The sequence below is a fragment of the Microtus pennsylvanicus genome, chromosome 12, assembly GCF_037038515.1.
Source record: "Microtus pennsylvanicus isolate mMicPen1 chromosome 12, mMicPen1.hap1, whole genome shotgun sequence".
NCBI classification, from domain to species: domain Eukaryota; kingdom Metazoa; phylum Chordata; class Mammalia; order Rodentia; family Cricetidae; genus Microtus; species Microtus pennsylvanicus.
The window spans coordinates 44,601,268-44,624,193 of NC_134590.1; the positions used below are offsets into that span (position 1 = coordinate 44,601,268).

Consider the following 22,926-nt stretch of genomic DNA (forward strand, 5'->3'; position numbering starts at 1 on the left):
AGCAGGGGCAATGCCTAGGTGCCCTGTGCTGCCACTGGGGCCACAGTGTCAGCTGGGCCTGAGATGTGGCCATGGATCACGTCTGGGGTTGATGTCCATGGCTCACGTTGCCAGCAAAGGCCACAAGAATCTCGGGGTTCTGGAATGCCACCTGTGACCATGTTGGGGCCTGAGGGATAAGCTGCTGCTAGAGTCATGCAAATCTGAGTGGTCTGCACTATAAACTGGGGCTATGGTGACTTCCCTGCCAAGTTGCTGCTGAGGACCATGTCTGGTCCGTGGTCCTACCAGAGCCAACATCTGCATCAATGCCCATGACTTCCCACTGAAGCCTGGGCATATACCCAGGGTCTGGGCCACCACATGAGACCAGGATGGTGCCCAAGGGTCATGCTGCTGCCAGAGCCATACAGATTGGGGTGGCCTGCACTACCACCTGGAGGTCATGGTGATGTACAGGTTGTGACCAGGGGCCATGTTTGGGTCCGTGGTCCTAATGCAGCCAGAATCAGTGTTGATATTCATGGTTCCTGCTACCATCAAGGGTCATGCAACCTGCACCCCCCACTCCCGAGTCTGGGCTACCACCTGGGCCTACACTGGAGCCCAGAGATCACACTGCTGTTGGGCCCATGTCAATCTGAGAGGCCTATGCTTCTACCCAGGGCAATGGTGCCATCTTGGCCAAAGCTGCTGCTGCTGGTCACATCTAGGTCCATGTTCCTGCTGCAGCTGGGGTCCATGTTGATGTCTGTTGCCCGTGTTACCACAGGGACCTATAAACCATGAATTGAACCATGGGTGGAAGTACTAGGGCCTGGCTGAGCTGGTCCTGCGTCTCACTGGCCTGAGAAGAGACACCCCCATCTCAAAGAACAGCTGACCCACCCCTTGCCCTGGAATAAACAGCCTGGCACTAGAGAGCTCCCCCTCCATCTGGAAAAGCTGGCCCCACCTCTTCATCTGAGGGCGGTGGTCCAGTGGCTCTGACTGACCAACTCAGCTACAACCCAGGCACGCATTCAGGGCTCTGAGTTGGCATCTCCACAACATCTACTCCATCTATAACCTGCTGGAGCCTGTGAAGGGAAAGGTCCTGCGGAAACATAGCTGCAGGATCTCCATGACTCAGAGCGAAAACAGAATATCCAAGAGGAGTTTTGGTGAGGGTTTAGTACTGATGGTGTACCAGAAAGTCAGAGGTCTTGAACCTGACTAATAACATATTGCACAATGAGCATTTGGAAGTAAAGCTGTGTGGACAAAAGGGTATATTGTGTGATACACCAAAGCTCCCAATGCCACTAAGACCAATAGAGGCGATATAGAGGCAGGAAAGATGGAGGAGTGACCTGGTTTTGTTTCTTTAATTAAAAGTCTTATTTATTTTTATTTCTTTTTAAGTATTCCTTTGGGAGGGAGACACTACAAGGGTGAAGGGCAGATAAGGAAGGACTGGGAAATGAGTGGGATGGTGTGTATAGTGTGAAATTGTCAAAAAATCAATTAAAAAAGTGAGAAAAATGACCACAGGATAATAAAACTTGTAACAAATAACTCAAAAGCACTCTACACCTTACAGATCTTTGTCACTCTTACCAGAACATGAGTAGAAAACTTTCAGAACCAAAAAGAGGACATGACTAAAGTACATGAAGCTCACAGAACACCCAATAGACATGACAAAAAAAAAAGTCCCACTGCCACTAAAGATACTGAATAAAGAAAGAATATTAAGAGCTGCAAAAGATATAAAGATATAAAGGCAAACCTATCAGAATTATACCAGACTTCTCAACAGAAACTCTGAAACGCAAAAGGTACTAGGTAGACGTTCTGCAGACACTAAGAGAACACAGATGTGAGCACAGACTACTAAGCAAACTTTCAATCACCAATAAAAGAGAAAACAAGATATTTCATGGCAAAAGAAAATTTAATCAATACCTATCCACAAATCCAGTCCTACAAAAAGTACTAGAAGAAAAACTCCAACCCAAGAAGTTAGCTACACCCATAAAAACACAGACAATAGACAATCCTACACCAGGAAAACCCAAAGAAGGGAAATACACACACAATACCAACAACAACAACAAAACCAAAAATAACAAGAACTAATAATCACTAGTCATTAATATCTCTTACTATCAATGGTCTCAATTCACCTATAAAAAAACACAGGCTAAAAGAATGGATATGAAAACAGGATTCATCCTTATGCTGCATACAAGAAACACACCTCAACTTCAAAGACAGACATTACCTCAGAGTAAGGGGCTGGAAAAAGATTTTCCAAATAAATGGACCTAAGAAACAAGCTGGTGTACCTACTCTAATAATATCTAACAAAATAGACTTCAAATTAAAAATAATCAAAAGAGATTAAGAAGGACATTTCATATTTATCACAGAAAAAATTCATCAGGATGAAGTCTCAATTCTGAGTATCTATGCCCCAAATATAAGAGTACCCAAATTTGTAAAAGAAACATTACTAAAGCTTAGATCAAACATCAAACTCTACACAGTAGTAGTAGGAGACTTCAATACCCTACTCCCACCACTAGACAGGACTTCCAGACACAAGCTTAATAGAGAAATAAAGCAAGTAACAGATGTTATGACTCAAAGAGGTTTAACAGACATCTCTAGAACATTCCACCCAAAGACAAAAGAATATACGTTCTTGGCTCGGCATGGAACCTTCTCTAAAACCAACTACATACCCAGTAACAAAGCAAACCTCAATAAATACAAAAAATTGGGATAACCTCTGTATTTTATAGGATCACCATGGCTTCAAGTAGAATTTAACAAAAGCACTAATTTCAGAAAGCCCACAAACTCATGGAAATTGAAAATTGCTTAACTGAATCACTGGGTCAAAAAGAAATAAAAGAATTCAATGAAAACTAATGCACAACATACCCAAACTTTTGTTTTGTTTTTTGTTTTTCGAGACAGGGTTTGTCTGTATACCACAATGGCCTCAAATCACAGAGATCCCCCTGCCTCTGCCTCCCTAGTGCTGAAACTAAAGGTGTACACCACCACTATCTGGTCAACATACCCAAACTTAAGGGACATTTTGAAAGCAGTGCTAAGAGAAAAAGATCATAGCACTAAGTGCCTATATAAAGAACCTGGAGAAATTTCACCCTAGCGACATAGCAGCACATCTGAAAGCATTAGAATAAAAAGAAGCAAACTCACCCAGAATGAATAGATGCCAGGAAATAATCAAATTGAGGGCTGAAACCAATAAAATAGAAACAAAGAAAACAATACAAAGAATCAACAAGACAAAGAGTTGGTTCTTTGAGAAAAATCAACAAGATAGACAAACCCTTATCCAAACTAACAAAAGGGCAGAGAGAGAGAGAGAATGTCCAAATTAACAGAATCAGAAAGGAAAGGGGGACATAACGAGTAACACTGAGGAAATCCAGAGAATCATCAGGTCATACTTCAAAAACCTGTACTTCACAAAATTGGAAATTTTAAAGTAAAAGGGCAATTTTCTGGATAGGTAACACATACAAAAATTAAATCAAGACCAGATAAGCAAATTAAATAGACCTATAATCCCTAAAGAAATAGAAGCAATCACCAAAAGTCTCCCAACCAAAAAATTTAAAAAAGTCCAAGGCCAGATGATTTAAGCACAGAATTCTACCAGAATTGCAAAGAAGTGCTAATATCAATACTCCTCAAATTGTTCCACACAAAAGAAAAAGAACAGACTTTGCCAAACGCTTTTTACAAGGATATAGTCATCCTGATACCCAAACCACACAAAAGACTCAACTAAGAAAAAGAATTACAGGCCAATTCCCTCATGAACACTGATGCAAAAATAGTCCAGAAAATATTGGCAAACCGAATCTAAGAACACATCAAAGAAATCATCCACCATGATCAAGTAGGCTCCATCCCAGAGACGCAGCAATGGTTCAACATACGAAAACCTGTCAATGTAATCCACCATATAAACCAAATGAAAGAAAAAACACATGTGATCAGCTCATTAGATGTTGAAAATGTCTTTGAGAAAATTCAACACCTACTCATGATAAAGGACTTGGAGAGACGAGTGATACCATGACCATAAACTCCCAACCAAAAAAAGCCCAGGACCAGATGGTTTTAATGCAGAACTTCCAAGAAGAGCTGATACCTATACTCCTTAATGTGTTTCACATAATAGAAATAGAAGAGTCATTGCCAATCTCTTTTCATGAAGCTACAGTTACCCTGATACCAAAACCACACAACCAAGACTCAAGCAAGAAAGAGAATTACGGACCAATCTTGCTCATGAACATCGATGTAAAAATTCTCAATAAAATACTGGCAAACCGAATCTAAGAACACATCAAAAAAATAATCCATTATGATCAAGTAGGCTTCATCCCAGAGATGCAGGGTTGGTTCAACATATGAAAATCTATCAATGTAATCCATCATATAAATAAACTGAAAGAAAAAAATCATATGATCATTTTATCAGATGCTGAAAAAGCATCTGACAAAATTCAACGCCCTTTTAAGATAAAGGTCTTGAAGAGATTAGGGATACAAGGATCATACCTAAAAATAATAAAAACAATATACACCAAGCCAACAGCTAACATCAAATTAAATGGAGAACACTCAAAGTCATTCCACTAAAATCAGGAACAAGACAAGGCTGTCCACTCTCTCCATATCTCTTCAACATAGTTCTTGAAGTTCTAGCAATAGCAATAAGACAACATAAGGAGGTCAGGGGGATTTGAATTGGAAAGGAAGAAGTCAAACTTTCATTATTTGCAGATGATATGATAGTGTACATCAGTGACCCCAAAAACAGTACCAAAGAACTCCTACAGCTGATAAACACCTTCAGTGATGTGGCAGGTTACAAGATGAACTCAAAAAAATCAGTAGCCCTCCTATACACAAAGGATAAAGAAGCAGAGAGGGAAATCAGAGAAACTTCACCTTTCACAATAGCCACAAATAGCATAAAGTATCTTGGGGTAACACTAACCAAGGAAGTGAAAGATCTATTTGACAAGAACTTTAAGGCTTTGAAGAAAGAAATTGAACAGGACACCAGAAAATGGAAGGATCTCCCATGCTCTTGGATTGGAAGGATCAACATAATAAAAATGGCAATTCTACCAAAGGCAATCTATAAATTCAATGCAATCCCCATCAAAATCCCAACAAAATTCTTCACGGACCTTGAGAGAACAATAATCAACTTTATATAGAAAAACAAAAAACCCAGGATAGCCAAAACAATCCTATACAATAAAGGAATTCCGGAGGCATTACCAACCCTGCTCTATTACAGAGCTACAATAATGAAAACAGTTTCACAGCATTCTGTTCTGTTTACTCCACCCACCTATGTTCTGACCTATCAGGCCAAGCAGTTTCTTTATTAATTAACCAATGAAAGCAACAGATAGACAAATGACCTTCCCACATCATTTCCCCTTTTTCTGTCTAAACAAAAAGGAAAGGCTTTCACTTTAACATAGTAAAATTACATATAGCAAAACAGTTATCAAGCAAGAATTACACTTACAATTCTACTTTATCTTTTATCATAACAATGGAAAACTATATAACTGTCTATCCTTCAACTCCATCAAAGACTCCAGAAGGATACAATATTACCTAAGCAAACAAGAAATAAGCAACTTCCAAATGCTAGAAATGACAGAGACATCTCGTTGCCTGGACAGTCACCCAAGGTTCCTCTGTACGGTTGGGGCATCCATCTTCGGCCTACAGGCCCATAGTATCCAGTAGACTGTACGGAGTATCCACACCATATACAGTACTTACCCATTACTCAGAAGCCATCTCAGTAATCAAATCTACTCTTTGGTATCACTATGGTACCCCTTGTGTGAAAAATACTGAGATGTATGGCTGACTACGGCAAACAGAAGCATAGCAAAGCTGTAGAGAACATCTTATATGAACAGTTATCAGAAACCTACACTAGCCAATGATCCGTGCCTGCTAAAAACAGAAAGTCTTAAAGGAAACCACAGATGAGAGAGGCATGCTCAGAGAAAGGAGATAAAGACAGCAGGTGTTTCAACAGACACAATGTAATGCAGAAAACACATGAACAACATGTATAGCATCAAAAAAAATTGCCAATCTAAAAATTTTATAAAAAAAAAACACTGCCAAAATAAAAATGCAACAGAACTTCAGAAATCAAACACTAATAGAATTCAGCATCAGGAGTACTGGACTACAAGAATGTTTTGTTTTTACCCAACTATAGGCAAACAGAGAGGGGCATAGATGGAATTCTCCATCTTCCTAAAGGATTAAAACTTATAGCTAAGTTAACTATGTAGGGAAATACATGTAATTTATCCTAAGTCAATGATATTTTAACAATGTTGCAAAAAGTAGTGAAAAACTACACATTCATACATCTACGAGAATACAACTGATAGGGCCTTTTTAGAAAGCAGCTTTAGTTATAAGGATCAAAAAATGTTAACTCATGATTGCCTTTTATCAAGCTCTTTAATGTCTTCGAACTGATCAAACAGCAATGGTCACACAACTATATAACAAGTTCAAGTTTCTACTGTAACATTACAAAAGTAAAAAGCTGTGACTATGCCAACTGCCCCCCAGAAGACTAATTAGGATTAATGTAAAATTAAAAATAACATATCTTTACCTTTAATTTTAAAAAAGCAGAAACTTTCAACAGTTAAGTGACATAAAATTATATCAATATAATATAACTAATAACTTTAGGGCATTTTTAATGCAGGGTCTAGATAATTATCATATACAAAATGTTTTTTCAAAATAGAATAACAAATTTATCAGAGCCCCATGATACACATTTTCATACTCTCTTAATTTCTAATAGGTATTACCTGGGCCCACTAGAAACTTCTTGATAACCCCAAGAATACCCTAGACTACATCAGGTACTGCCTGAGGTCTCCAAGGAACAGACAAGAGCCTCCATCCAATGAATAGTTTGTTTTAGTTCACTTTCTATTACCGTATCCAAGTATCCAAGAATAATACTTTGAATATTTTCTATAATGATGAGGATAAATAGTTTTTCTCATATTTCTAGAAGCTAAGTACTCTTAAGATAAATCTGATGAGGACCTTTACACTGCATCCCAAGTCCTTTTGCTTGCCCACATTAATACACGTAGGAGAGCAGAGTCCTTGTACTGAAATTAACACTCATTATGCATGGCCTCCCAAAATTTCCATAGCAGGTTAAATTCCTGGCACACAGAGTTGGGGAGAGGCTAGGGAGATGGCTCAGTAAATAAAATGCTTGGTGTGTAAGTATAAGGCCCTAAGTAGTATAAGGCCCTAAGTTAGCATAAGGACCTACCTAGCACTCACCTAAAGCCATGTACTCCAACAGGCATTTGTAATCCAGCACTGAGTACAAGACAGAGAGGTGCATTCAGGGTACTCAATTAGTTATCCAGTCTAGCTGAAACTGAGCTCCACATTGAACGACAGCCTCTTTCCTTCCATCACCAGATCTGAGCTCCTGGAGACCTGAGCCTCACCCTAAGCCAGTGGAGCACATCAGCGATAAGCTAGAGAAGTCATAACCAGGCATCTGCCAGCCACTGCCTCAAATGCAGGCAAATTCGGACCTCAAGGCATGGCTTCAAGAACTAACCATAAGGTACCTAAGGAAAGCACAGTTGGTGGTGATCTTAAAGCTGTCATAATTTCTATACCAGTTCCTCAACTGAAATGTTTCCAGAAAATCCAAAGCTAACTATTCATGAATTGGAGAAAAGTTCAGTGAGTAGCATGTACTTATTATTCCTCAGAGGAGAATTCTGCTTACACCAACTCAAAACAGCAAATAAAAAGTATTTGGGGGCTGGCGGGAACAAAGACACAACTTGGACAGGAGGAGCACAAGAGTAGAACATCTTCTGGTAGGTATAAGAAGCTCATGCGCAAGGGTGTAAATTCTCAATTCCCGAGTTTCAACTGTAGACATAAATGACTAAAATAAGTATCTTTCACACAGAAGACATAAGACATTGAGCTGTTTGTACACATACACAAGCAAGCCCACCTGCACCACACATAATACACAACACTCACATGTACACGTGAAAAGTTGCCCATCAGGGATTGGGAGCACGGGGATGGGGGTAGGGTGGGGATAAGGGGATATGGGGAGAGAAAAGGGAGAAGGGGAGGAAGGGGAAAGCTTGAGGGAATGGGATGGTTGGGATGGAGGAGGGGTGGATGATGGAGCAGGGAAGTAGATATCTTAATTAAGGGAGCCATTTTAAGGTTGGCAAGAGACTTGACTCTGGCGGGGTTCCCAGGTGTCCAAGATGTCCTCAGCTTGTTCCTTGGGCAGCAGAAGAGAGGGTGCCTAAACTGGCCTTATCCTATAGCCACACTGATGAATATCTTGCATATCATCATAGAACCTTCATCTGGCGATGGATGAAGATAGAGACCCACATTGGAGCACTGGACTGAGCTCCCAAGGTCCATATGAAGAGCAGAAGGAGGGAGAACATGAGCATGGAAGTCAGGACCGCGAGGGGTGCGTCCACCCACTGAGACGGTGGGACTGATCTAATGGGAGATCACCAAGGCCAGGTGGACTGGAACTGATGGAGTATGTGATCAAACTGGACTCTTTGAATGTGGCTGATGGTGGAGGCTGACGGAGAAGCCAAGGACAATGGCGCTGGGTTTTGATTCTACTGCATGGACGGGCTTTGTGGGAGCCTAGTCTGGATGCTCACCTTCCTGGACCTGGGGGGATCAGGGAGGACCTTGGACTTCCCATAGGGTAGGGAACCCTGACTGATCCTTGAACTGGAGAGGGAGGGGGAGGGGGAGTGGAGGGAGCGGAGGGAAGTGGGAAGAGGGGAGGAGGTGGAAATTTTCAATAATAATATAAAAAAAACATATTTAATTAAATCATACCATTTCTTCTAAATTTAAGCTGATGGCTTAAATGAAAATTAACATTTCTAACTTGAAATGCATTTTGTAAACTGAACTACAGCTATATGGTTTTATAGATGAGAAGACCGGTAAGATATTTAGTTAAGAAATTTTTTAATTTCTATGGAATTAGATTTGTTTCATGTCATAAATATGTGGACTACAATCAGTACAAAAGCTTCAATACAAAATGACTAATACTGCTTCACTTTGATCCTGGGACTCTTAAGTTGTAGAGAGCCAGGGGTGGAAATAGATCACATTCTGTCTTTGTACAAGCAAGGTCCTACAAGTTACTGCTAATTCTTGTCACTGAGAAAGCAGCGTGCATTATAAGAAACAAGGTCAACAAAGGAGAAGGCTAATGAAGCAGAAAATTAGGACACAATTTTAAACAGTTATGGTTTAAAAAAAAAGACTGTTATGTATCCGGATGGAAATATTGCTTCAAGTGGACACATAAATCTCACGTTCAGGATGCCTATAAGTAGAGGGAAGATAAAAAGCCTTGAAGCTAGGAAAGATATCCAAGAGGTGATATAAATAGGCAAAGAAATATAGGAACAAGGAAATAATAAAGAAATCGGCAAAGAAACTGAAAAGAAGTAACCAATATAATGAATAACAGACATTAAGTTGAGAGAACCAAGTGAAAACAAAGTGCTTTAATTTAAATGAACGCATTTTGGACATGATGCTGAAATGTGAAGATGAGAATTAGCCCCTGCAAAGCAACACCAGCAAACATCATGAGAAGGGGCTGCACCGAGTAACAACAGCAAAAGTCTAGGTGGATTCATAACAAAACACAAGAAAAAGAATGTATCTGTCCTCCTGGAGAGATTTTGTTATACTCAAAAGAGGCAGAGATAGGCCAAAGAACAAAAGGGAAAATTTGATTCAACACTTTATATTTTGTATGTTTGCAAAAAAGGAAAAGAAATGGAAGTTTTAAGGCACATGAAAAGGTTTCAGGAGAAAATGGGAAATACAACTATTGGAGAGACAAGATGTTCTAAAGAGCTGTCCTAGAAGAGGGAAATAGGAGACAAGAATAGGAGGAGAGGCACTGCTTTGCAAAGAACACTGCACAATACACAGAAAGAAGACAGTTTATGGACACAAATGCCATCCATGTATTTTTAATATCTATATGGCCTCTGGCAATGAGACAGTCCTAACATCTTTAGTCAGGATCAGATCACTGGCAGGTTTTAAACACATCACAAAGTGTGGTAAATAAGATCTGAATGCACAGTTAGAGAAAAATTACCACCCAATGATGCATAATCAATTACATAACAAAGTTTGAGACCACTGCACTATGGAGATCTGACAGAAGTTGTTTTTGTTTTTTACATTTCTTATTGATATTTATTGACCTCTACATTTTTCTCTGCTCCTCTCCCTGACTCTCCCTTCCCTCCTTCAATCCTCCCCCAAGGTCCCCATGCTCCCAATTTACTCAGGAGATCTTGTCTTTTTCTATTTTCTACTTCCCATGCTGACTAGATCTATGTAAGTCTTAATGTCCTCATTGTTGTCTAAGTTCTCTGGGATTGTGGTTTGTAGGCTGGCTTTCTTTGTTTTATATTTAAAAACCACCTGTGAGTGAGTACATGTGATAATTGTCTTTCTGTGTCTGGGTTACCTCACTCAAAATAATGTTTTCTAGCTCCATCCATTTTCCTGCAAAATTCAAGCTGTCATTATTTTTTTCTGCTGTGTAGTACTCCATTGTGTAAATGTACCACATTTTCCTTATCCATTCTTCGGTCGAGGGGCATTTAGGTTGTTTCCAGGTTCTGGCTATGACAAACAAAGCTGCTATGAACACAGCTGAGCACATGTCCTTGTGGCACGAATGAGCATCTTTCAGATATATACCCAAAAGTGGTATTACAGGATCTTGAGGGCAGTTGTTCCCTAATTTTCTGAGAAATCACCACACTGACATCCAAAGGGGTCTGACAGAAGTTTTTAAACAGGAGGGAAAAGAACAAAGTATAATGCTCTAAAATGTTTTTACCAAGCAGTAAGAGTCAGGATGGATTTAAAAGGAAGGATTTAAAAGGGCACCTATAAATGAAATAATAATAAACTTAGTAGCTCAGATAATTTAGAAGGCAAAGATGAGACTGCAACATGAGAGGAAACCTAAGTAAGCTGATAAAGCAGATGAGAAAAGTGCCCTTTTAAAAGAGAACAAGAAACGTTTTCTGTTTTTTGGTTTTTCAAGACAGGGTTTCTCTGTGTAGCCCTAGCTGTCCTGGAAATCAGTCTGTAGACTGGGCTGGCTGGAGAGATGGCTCAGCAGTTAAAGATTAGTCTCACAACCAAAACTATAAGAAATATTTTCTTTCAGCTATTAACTGAGTCAGCCTAAGACTTTCTAAAAGAGAAAATGACAGAAATTAAGGTGCTTTGCTAGCATCTAAAACACTACAAGATCAAATGTGAGCAGAATATTCTAGAGTAGTGGTTCTCAACCTATGGGTTATGACCACTTGGGAAAGGGTCAAATGACCCTTTCACAGGAGTTGCCTATCAGATATCTTGTATATTTACATTATGATTCATAACAGTAGCAAAATTACCTGCATGAAGAAGCAATGAAAATAACTTTATGGTTGGGGATTGCCACAACCTGGGGAACTGCATTAAAGGGTCATAGCTTTAGAAAGGCTGAAAGTCACTGTTTTAGAGAGAAGTCCAAATTTAATACAAATGAAGGAATAATAAAATCTATGAGCCTGCATTAAACTTCTAAAACCTACGAAGGGAAAGAAAAGAAGCCTAATAACTAAAATCCTACAGAGTACATGCACTGAAGGTGTCAAAAACTAGAGAAGCAGATGGAAAACTGGAGAGGTAACATCCTGCTCTCTGCAGTTCTGATCTCACAATCTAACACTCCTGACACACTACACCCTTTCCCTAGGAAAACCTGGCACATCGCTCTCCCTCTACCACTATATCCTGATTCCACATCACAAAACATCCTACATCTCAGCCAAGTCTGTGAAAACTACAGCCATTAATTTCACAAGGTCCAACATAGGGTCCATAGAAAGCCTTGTTTCACACTCCCTAAACAGATATTAACTCCCCTAAAACAGGACATTTCCAAGGTTGATTCAACTTCCTAGTATGTAATTTGCCAGAATGTACCTTTTATTATACAGTTATGACAGCATGTGATCAACTAGAAGGTAAGTTCACTGATATTTATACCTATTTCCACATTTTTTGATGTGGGAGTCTGCTGTTTTGTGTTGATTTCATTGGTTAAATAAAGAGACTGCCTTGGCCCTTTAAGGGGACAGAAAATTAGGTAGATGGAGTAGATTGAACAGAATGCTGGGAGAAAGAAGCAGAGTCAGGAGTCGCCATGATTCCTCCCACTCCAGACAGACACAGGATAAGATCTTCCCTGGTAAGCCACCTCGTGGGCTACACAGATTATTAGAAATGGGTTAGATCAATATGTAAGAGCTAGCCAATAAGAGGCTGGAACTAATGGGCCAGGCAGTGTTTAAAAGAATACAGTTTCCATGTAATTATTTCGGGTAAAGCTAGCCGTGCGGGAGGCCGGGTGCCAGGAACGTAGCCCACTGCTCCATCAACAGAGTGGTGCCCAAAGCTAGCTGGGTGGGGGGACGCAGCCCCGCAGCTCCTATTTCAACAGATATTAACTCCCCTAAAACAGGACATTTCCAAGGTTGATTCAAATTCCTAGTATGTAATTTGCCAGAATGTACCTTTTATTATACAGTTATGACAACATGTGATCAACTAGAAGGTCAGTTCACTGATATTTATACCTATTTCCACATTTTTCTATACTTAACATAGTACTACATTTAAATAGGAACATCAAAATATTAAATGTATTATGTTTAACCGAATGATCAAGTATCAATCACATTTATTAAACTCTTCTGGGACCAGGGAAAGGAAAGTTAAAAAAAAAAGCATAAAACAAAAATCAAAACATTAAAAAAGAGCCTAGCCAGTCTGGATGTTCACCTTCCTAGATATGGACGGAGGGGGGAGGACCTAGGACTTACCACAGGGCAGGGAACCCTGACTGCTCTTTGGACTGGAGAGGGAGGGGAAGAGGAGTGGGGGGAAGGGGAGAGGGGTGGGAGGAGGGGGAGAAGAGTGGGAGGAGGGGGAGAAGAGTGGGAGGAGGGGGAGGGAAATGGGAGGCTGGGAGGAGGTGGAAATTTGTTTTTTTTTCTTTTCTTTATTCTCCTTTTATCAATAAAAAAAGAAAAAAAATATTAAAAAAATCACTATACCTTTCTAAATAGTATTTTAATGAAATGTTAGGACATATTTATAAGGTGCATCAAATTATTCTGCATATTTGTGTGTGTATAAACATAAATATACCAAATTAGACCTCAATAAAGACGAGACAATTTTAGAAAGAAAAAATTAATTTGGGGAATCTAAGAAAGTACAAATTATAAAATCAACAAAAGAGTTAATGAGTAGTGTTTTACTCTAGAAAACATTATGCAGCTTTATTACCTCTAAATATCTAAAAATAACAACTTTTAGAAGGGAAAAAGCATATAAACTTCCTGAGGTATGAGAAGCACAAGTACCTGAGTTCAGTCTCCAGAACCCACATAACGAAGCCACACACACATGGTAGCCTGCAACTGTGAAAGTCCTGATGCTGGGCAGGAGGAAATAAGCATCTCTCTGGTGCCAGCCTAGCCTAATTGATGAGCTCTAGGTCAATGAGACATATTGTTTCAAAACAAAAACAAAGTGGATGGCTCCTGAGAAACGATATCCAAGGTTATCCTGCAAACATACAGTCACACAGATGGATGTGCACCTGCACACATGCACAGATAAGCCGCCACACACAATTAACTTTATATGCCGGTCTTTCATGTTACTAAAGAAAACTGAACCACATGAAAAGGGTCTGCGTAATCATATAAATTCAAATAGTAAAGAGCTTGACTTAATATTCAGACTAATTTATAATAACAAGAAAGAAACAAACACTGAAAAATTAAGTATAAATGAAAGCAGAATTACGATTAGCCGTATAGTGAATAAAATAACATGGCCCTAGGCTGGGGAAGGTTCTCTTTACACCTGAAGTCTTACTATAATTAATAGTATTGTTTTTCACTCTTAAAAATATCCTTGTCTGACTGAAAATCTATATGGCCACTATTACTGATAATATTACACTAAGTCATCACTGCATTTCATTCATAGAATATCTTCTGTATACACTCAAATTCAGACATCTTCTAGAAAATGAAACAATATGTGAAAGTGTGCTAAACTTTGCAGAAATATGTTCTGTAAATGCAGTGCATGCTGTGGTTCTGAGCATCCTCAGAGGGGGAAGAGAGGAACAGGACCAGCAGGACAGACAGGCTGCAACTGTCATGGCCAGATGCACAGCCCTGATTCACTCCCACACCTCTACCCCTGCAAGGCTGTAACATTATTGACTGGGAAATTCTTGTTGAAGGAAATTAAAAATTAATAAAACAAGAATGCCAAATTATTTTTTAAATGAAAATGTATAATATTAGCATGTATTTTAAGTAAAATTGAAAGAACCTGAAAGGCAGCAATACAATATTTCCTAGTTAGAGCAAGGTTGTGGTCATGCCTAGAAAGGCACATGTACTGAGCTGAATGTTTTACTGTTCTCTGATGCCATACTATGACTGTGCAAGTTCTTGATTCTTTGACAGATCTCAGATTTACTCTTTCTGAGTTTGAATATACCACTTTAAGCTTATTGTTCCATAAAAACTATACATACAATGGTGTTTATGTTCCTAGTTAACCAGAAGGGCCAACTTAGGCTACATGTAAGTGTTATTAACTATTAAACACCAAAGGGATTTCTTAAATGGCCTATAATAAATACGGTCTCAAGACAGAGCCTACTATGATAAATCAGAATTGTATGGAAGAGGTAAAGATAGCATAAACAGAAACAAATGGTAGGGTTACAAGGAATCTTTTCACTCCTACAGTGATGCTTTGAAGGACACATAAAAACACAGTAATAAATGCTTTGGGAAATCAGTTCTCTCTCTCTTTTTAATATGTAGTTTGAGAATGTCATTCATATGTATAATATGCTTGATCTAATCCACCCCCAATTCTTTCCCCCTCCAACTCCATCCAAATATTTTTCTACCACTTTTCTCTCCCAGCTTCATGTAGTCTTTTTGAAAGCCACTGGATCCACCCATCTGCTACCAGCATGTGTGTGGGCGAGGGCCATCCACTGAAGCATGGGCACACTCTAGAAGCTGCATCCCTAAAGAAAACTGACAGCGCATCAGTTCTTTGTCATTTGCTGGAAAGTAGATGGTAAATGAGCTGGAATCCCAAAGATAAGAAAGCTCAGTAAACGAGTTCTACAGCTATCACAGTAACACATAAGAGGCTGGGTACTCAACTAAATGCTGGAACAGAGTAGGAATTTCACAGATTAAATTAAAATGTCTAGATATAACTATAAAATACCAGAACATTTCATTAAGACCTGAGTCATTTACTTACACAATGGTTCTTAATCATCTAGGTTATAACCATCTTTCTTCAAAAATAACAAAGGATTTTCTCCAGAAAATATAAGCTTATCTCTTTTCTATATTAATTGCATGTCCATATTTTCTTTGAAAAATACAAAGAAAAACTGAAAGTGGAATTTGACAAAAACAAAATCACCAAGTACAAGGGGGACATGGGGTCTTCTGTCAGACCTTCACAGTAGTCAGACCTAAGCACTGCTTAAGACAGCAGAGCATGTTCCATAAATACAAAGACGTTAACCACAAAGGCAGGAGACTGAGTCCTAAACTGTTTTTTCAGAGATTCAATAAAGAAAAAGTAAGATATGTAAATATATTCCGTTAGCACCAAGTTAAGTGTTTCTTTATCTTTTATTCATGTTATAAAATGACCCTCAAACTTCATCATCATCAAAGGACTTGGTACAAATCATTTAGTTCCACCCCAGACTTCTGACTCAGCAGGGCTGGGCACTGCTCAAGAACTCTTGTTATCAAGCTAATGTTGGTTTTCTAGAAAGCAGTCTTTGTTCTGTTGTTTCTCCCCACTGTACCAATTCCCTTTTCATCTATTTTTTAGAAATTAATGATACACATAGAGAAAAACAACACAAACTATGAGCCAAGAACATGAGTTATGTATTCAGGTTGAACTTAAAAACCTCATTCTATGACTTCTAAGCCAGTGACCATGCCATATGGCCCAACCTCTCCAATATATCCGAGTCAGATAATAACAGCATATTCTTTGCTCATAGTGTTCCTATAACACTTTAGTACTAAGTGCTTATACTGTAAAACAAATAGTAAATGTTAAATGTTATTCCACATATAACTTCATAAATATGTCTAGTCCCACAGTTAAGAAAAAAAGAACCCAGAATAACTATCAATAATTTTATTAAACAAGCAGCAAAATATCTTTTACCTACTTTCTTCACCTCACTTTTGACCGGCCTTTCCTTTTGGAAGAATGCCAGATGATCTCCATTCAAACAAATTATACTAATACACTCGTAATGTAATTTAGAGTCACCACTCATTACAAAACACTACTCGTAACCTTTAATCACACATCGCACCTTAAAAAGTTTGATTTCATGCCTTGAATACACTTCCTTAAGAGTCTCAGAATTGTCTGTTCTTATAAAGTGCAGAGTGAACCATGAAGCATATAGCATGAACTTGTTTTAAGAATTTGTTAGCGCAGACCTCCAAATTGAGCTGTTCAAATCGCACAGAGGGGTATGCAGTCTAATGCAGCTGGAAAGAAAGGAGTTTAATTGTGTCTCATTTTTAAGTTTCACACTTGTAAATGGTTCATATACACCTATTTATTATCTAATACATATTATTTAAATACAGGTATTATTCACTGAAGTTTCTTACTATAATGATAGAGCAGCAGCAAGAAAACAGAGTACAGGTAGGCAGAACTACTGTCAACTTCCTCATAGTTCTTTACTTTCACTCCTATCGGATCGCTGAGTGATTTACCAATATTATTTCTAAGTTCTCTTAATATTTATATTCAATAAGACATCTTTGTTTTAAGAACAAATGAGAACTAACATAATTTTACTAATTCAATGTTTTCTAATCCTGTGAATAAACTTCCTACTGAACAATTCTAGTTAGCAGAATACAGAACAAGTTGTGGTTAGCAGCATCTAAGGTGGCCCTGATAGTCCAGAAATCTTCCCATTCATTTTCCTGACCACCGCCCCAGAGTATCAGTTGGACAATATCTAAGTTCCAACAAACAGGCTAGAAGAAAGAAATGAACAATCACTTTAAATACAGAAACGGTGACCTTCAGGCTGAAGAGATGGTTCAGCAGTTCGAGCACTTGCTTTTCTTGCAGAGGAACCTGAGTTCAATCCCCAGCACCCACATGGCAGCTTACAACCAACTCTGACTCTAATTTCAGGGTACCTAGTGCCCTCTTCCTGCCTCTATGGGCACCAGACACTCGAACACACAGCGTACATATGACATACAGGACACACACACATTAAAAAATAAAAAGCCTGTGAGACTCTGTGTTACTGATCCTTCTCTTGGTAATTTGAATAGGTACATCCCCCACAGACTCATGTATATGAATGCTTGATCTATAGGAAATAGTGACACTATTAGGAAGTGTGGGCTTGTTGGAGGAAGTGTGTCACTGTAGGAGAGAGCTTTGAGGTCTCATGTGCTCAAACTACACCCAGTGTGGGACTCAGTTCACTTCCTGTTACTTGCAGAACAAAATGTAGGACTCTCAGCTCTTTCTTCTGCACCATGTCTGCCTCCACTATGCTTTCTCATTAAACTCATTAACTATGGCTAATTGAGGCCCTACTATAGAATTATTTACATTTTAATGAGATACTTTAAATTTTAAAAACACAATAATAAAATTGAACTAGTACAAGAACTTCAGAATTAACAAGTCATTCTTTAAGGCCCTCTAAAACTAGTGCAGTCAGAACAAAACGGATCTATACATTTATGTAGTGAGAATTCTAATTGGTCTTTTTAATAAAAACCCAGAGTCCAATATTAGGGAGTGAAAGCTGAAAGATCAGAGAAACAGAGTAGCCAGTCACTAGTTCTTACCTCTACAAAATCCTCAGACCAAATGATGTAGCCTATCTCTCCAAGTCCTCAGACTGAATGCCTTGAGCTCCTCGCACCTTATAGTCCTTTCTCCAGCCAGCCCTATCGCTCCTGTCTCCTCCTCCCTAGTGCTGGGACTAAAGGCGTGTGATCCCAAGTGCTGGGATCACCTTTGTGTGAGCTCTGTTTCTCTCCTAGACAGATTCGATCTTGTGTACTCCAGGGCGGCCTTGAATTTAAAGAGATCTAAATGCCTCCCAAATGCTGGGATTAAAGTTGTATGTCACCACTGCCCAGCCTCTATGGTTAACTAGTGGGTAGCTCTACACTCTGATCCTCGGGTAAGCTTTATTTGTTATAGCACAAACAAAAAATAACACCACACTGTAGTAAGGAGGCTACTTGTTCGTTTCCCGGTACCCAGACTCCCGAAATAATTACACAAAAACTGTATTAATTAAATCGCTGCTTGGGCAATTACTTAATCATATTGCTAGCTAGCTCTTACATCTAGACTTAGCCCATTATTTTATATTTTACCACGAGGCTCATGGCTTACTGGCAAGGTTTCAGCATGTCTGTTTCTGGCTGCAGCTCCATGGCGTCTCCCCTGACTCAGCCTTCCTTCCACCTTCCTTCTCCCAGCATTCAGTTTAGTGTCCCCCACCCCACCTAGCTCTGTTCTACCCTATCAGGCCAAGCCAGTTTCTTTATTAACCAAAGGTATTCACAGCATACAAAGGGGAATCCCATATCACCACACATTTAAATTTTCTAAAAGTCACATTAAACAAAAATAAGTTAACTGCAAAACTGTATTTGATGTCACTAGTCTGTCCAAAACACTATCACCTTACACATGTCATTAATATTTTGTGCGTATATGTACATATTTGTGTGCAATGTATGGATGAAGGCCAGAGCTCAGTAGTGTCAGGTACCTTGTTCAATCAATCACCAACTTATTGTTTGAGACAGGCTATATCATTGAATCTGGAATTCACCAATTCAGCTAAACAGGCTGGACAGCAAGCTCCCAAATCAAGCTGCCTCTACCCCAGCACTGAAAGTACAAGCATGCCCCACATGCTCAGCTTTTTTATATTCTGGGCACCTGAACTTAGGTCCTTCATGTTTGTACAACAAACATTTTATGAACTAAGCATTCTTCCAAGCCTCCAATACTTAAAAATTTATACTTTATTTTCCTTACATATTCATATTTTTACATGTATTTTACAGTTAATAGTGTACCTCAATCTCAAAATTCAAAAACTAAATGTGTCTAGTGGCTACCATACTGCACAGGGAACATCTAAATTTTTTTTAAGTAATAGTAAAGTAGAAAGGCATACTGCATTCGTATTTAAACATCAGTATTAGAAACAAAAAACAGAAGATATTACTTTCTATAAACTTTATACTGACAAAATCCTAAGCTCTATTTTTTAAACATAGGCTTTTATGAACTGGGGTACCCTAAAGAGTTGACAATGATACTCCCAGAAGGCATCATTAATTATCAAAATTCTCAATGATGGGTATGAGGTAACTTCCTTACAAGTAGTTTGTCAGGGAGGTCACACAGGCCCCCAAAACAACACACGACACTGGTTTTACTCTTGGTTGCCCACCATAAATAGGCCCTACTACTTAAGACTTCACAAGAGAGGACACAGAAAAATCACCCTGGAACTAACCTGGAAACTTCCTCTCCACTAGCTAGTGTTCATGGTTTAAGTGCTGTGCAAGCCTCTGGGAGAGGAAAGTCTTACCTGTGGTAGTTTTACCCAACTGTGGTAGATACTACATGCTATAAATCTGCTCTTCCAGGCACGATGTCACCGTGAAGCAGCAATAATCCTTTCCCACTTAGACTGTGCTAAGTGACATGACTTGCCTCTACCAATCTGACCAGCCAATTCTGGCAACTAGAGTCATGATAAGCATTCATACACAGGAACTTCCTGGAATTCTACCACTCAGAAGTCAGCTGCCAGGCAGTAATAAACCCTCACCTAGACTCCTGGATGACAGACATACAGAAAGAGAAAACATGACAGGTGAGACACCATCACAGCAGCTCACAAATATATGCCAACTGCCACAGTGACCACCCATACTGACAGTAGAAAAACACTGCCCAGTTAACCCACAGAATTTGCAATAAACTGTCATTAACACACCATTTCAGAGCAGTCTTCATAGCAGTATTGGGTAGTGAGACAGTCAGAAAAGGATATGTGTTTGATAAACCTATGGCTATGAGATGTTTATGTAACTAGGAAGCAGAGGGAGGGGCAATGTGAGTGTCTAAAAACACTGCTTGAACCTAGGATTTGAGACTAGCCTGAGTAATATTTCACACTGACATCTCAAACTACCAATCTGTGAAATCACAATTACATTGGAAAGGAGAGGGAAAGGAGGAAGAGGGTTGGCGAGAAACACAAGTAGCAAAGAAATTCAGAAAGGTCATATAAATACACTAAGCAAAATTATAGCTTAAAAAAAGAGAAAAGTCAAAGGCATTGAAAACTAGTGAAAAATGGGCTGAGTCCTGAAGGAATCAGAGGAAAACTGGAGATTGAAAGAGAAGTCAGGAAGAGGAGCTCCACCTACTTCATCACTCTCGTCCACTTCTATCCCACCGTCTTTGTCATCATCCATTTGTTTATGGATTGTCTGAAGCGCTTCCAGACTAAATCTGTCTTCTTCAGTGAAGCACGGTGGGCTCAGTGATATACAGGGATCTAAAACAGAGCAGAAGACAATTACTAACTTGCCATACTAGGATGCAGGCTACAGATAGATGAAATCAAGAAGGAAAACAAACAAAAAAAATCAGACTTCAGACTAAAGCCAAGATCTTTTGTCTTACCAAAATAAATTCTAATATAAAAAATATAATAAACAAAGTTGAGTAGAAAAAATATAACTAACAATAGGCAACAACATCTCAATTTATCTAACATTTATCTTTCAAGATTTCAGTTTATCCAGTATTTCTAAAGAAAAAGAGATTTCCTCATAATAAGAAGAAAAAATTATCAGGGAATAGATGGTGTTACTTTTGTACAACCCGGCTGAATTAAAGTGGAAGGTTAGAGAAGCATTCAAAACAAGTAAGGAAGGGAACTGTAGAACAGCTTTCAATTCACGATAATCCAAGAGTCTATCTAACTTTTCAAATGTGTATATTTTAAGGTCTACAAGATTTTTAAAGGAAATTTTCTTCAAATCTTATTTCTCATGTATTCCTTAATATCTTTTTGTTAGATACACACCTCCCAATGGAAGACAAACTGAACATCATATTAAAGTTGTTCAAAAATTAAAAGACTAAGGCTAAAGCATGCACGAGCTATTGTGTTTCATCCCACAACTAAAAAGGAATAGACTAACACAATAAAAAATGAAGAACTACTAAGAAGGCAAATGTCATGTGAGGGTCTTCAAAGACCTTAAGGCCAGGTGGATGAAAGGTCCCTTCTGATGCTATGACAACAAAAGCCTACACGCCTTAATGGGATAGCACTGAGCTTTTTTACTCACATCTTCTATGGCTGACTGGTAGAGTGTAAAGTTGGCAAACTTACTGTCATTATTTTAGTAAATCATTAAAACAGTATCATTTAAAATTATAGTATCAGCAGAACCAGATGCATTCCTAGATGCAGTGCCATTAAGGTTTAATATAATTTATTTATTAAACAGATACTGCCACAGAGTGATTATCACACCAACACTTCTGGTCCTGCTGTGAATTGTCAACTGTGAACAAAACACAATGGTCTCAGTTATCTCACTAATCTCTAAAATAAAGCAAAGAGGACAGATGCTTTCTAAAGTCTACTGTAGTAATAAAAGAACATCTAATTTGGTATTTATAAAAAATAATTACAGCAAAGTACCTGAGAATCATAAGGTATTTTATTTTCTAAAAGATAATTCACACCCAAACATCTACATGTTCCAGTTTACAATCTGAAAAATATCCAGAAAATTTAACATTTTAATATTTTTTATTTAAAACTAATTTTAATTTCTTTAGTGCTGAAAGAAAATAGAAGAGAAAAGGAAACTATAGAAGGTGGGAAATGCAATTTCATGTCACATGTAGCTCAGTGGTTAAGACCATTTGTTGTTCTTCCAGAGAACCTGAGTTCAAGTCCCACCACCCTCATGGCAGTTCACAAGCATCTGTAACACCAGTTCCAGAGCTTCTGATGCCTTCATCCAACCTATGCAGGAAACAAACATTCAAGTAATGAACAGAGAAACATGCAGGCAAAACACCTATACACATTTTTAAAAACAATACAAAAAGAGATTAGAAAAAAAACAATATATGCTTAAACCAGTTGTGGTGGCACATATCTTTAATCCCAGCACTCGGGAGGCAGAGACAGGTGGATCTCTGTGACTTGGAGGCCAGCCTGGTCTATATAATAAACTCCAGCGAGACAGAACTACACAGTGAGACCCCGTCAAAAAACACTCAGGGGTGAAGAGACAATTCAGTCATTAAAGAAAAGGACTCACAACCAAAATGTCAAATATTCAAAATACTAAGATTTGCTAAAACCTAAAAATTTGGGGGGGGGGGTAGTAATAATGTTCAATTATGATTTCAATTCATGAGGCGACCAGAAAATTCATATGTCTTTGAGTCCAAATTCATATGTAGTTTATGGGCAAGCTCAAAGTAAAAGGTAAGCTTTCACACTCCAAAACAACAATT

The 22,926-nt window shown here is 38.7% G+C and overlaps 1 protein-coding gene across 2 annotated transcripts in view; it reads right to left on the reverse strand.

Moving 5' to 3' along the window:
• Stim2 (stromal interaction molecule 2) overlaps positions 1 to 22,926 on the reverse strand; it is a 126,274-nt gene that overhangs the window by 55,390 nt on the left and 47,958 nt on the right. For both annotated transcript variants that reach the window (XM_075943523.1, XM_075943522.1), the window contains exon 2: positions 20,805 to 20,935. In XM_075943523.1, coding sequence (XP_075799638.1) covers positions 20,805 to 20,935 — 131 coding nt within the window. The remainder of the gene's footprint in view (positions 1 to 20,804; positions 20,936 to 22,926) is intronic.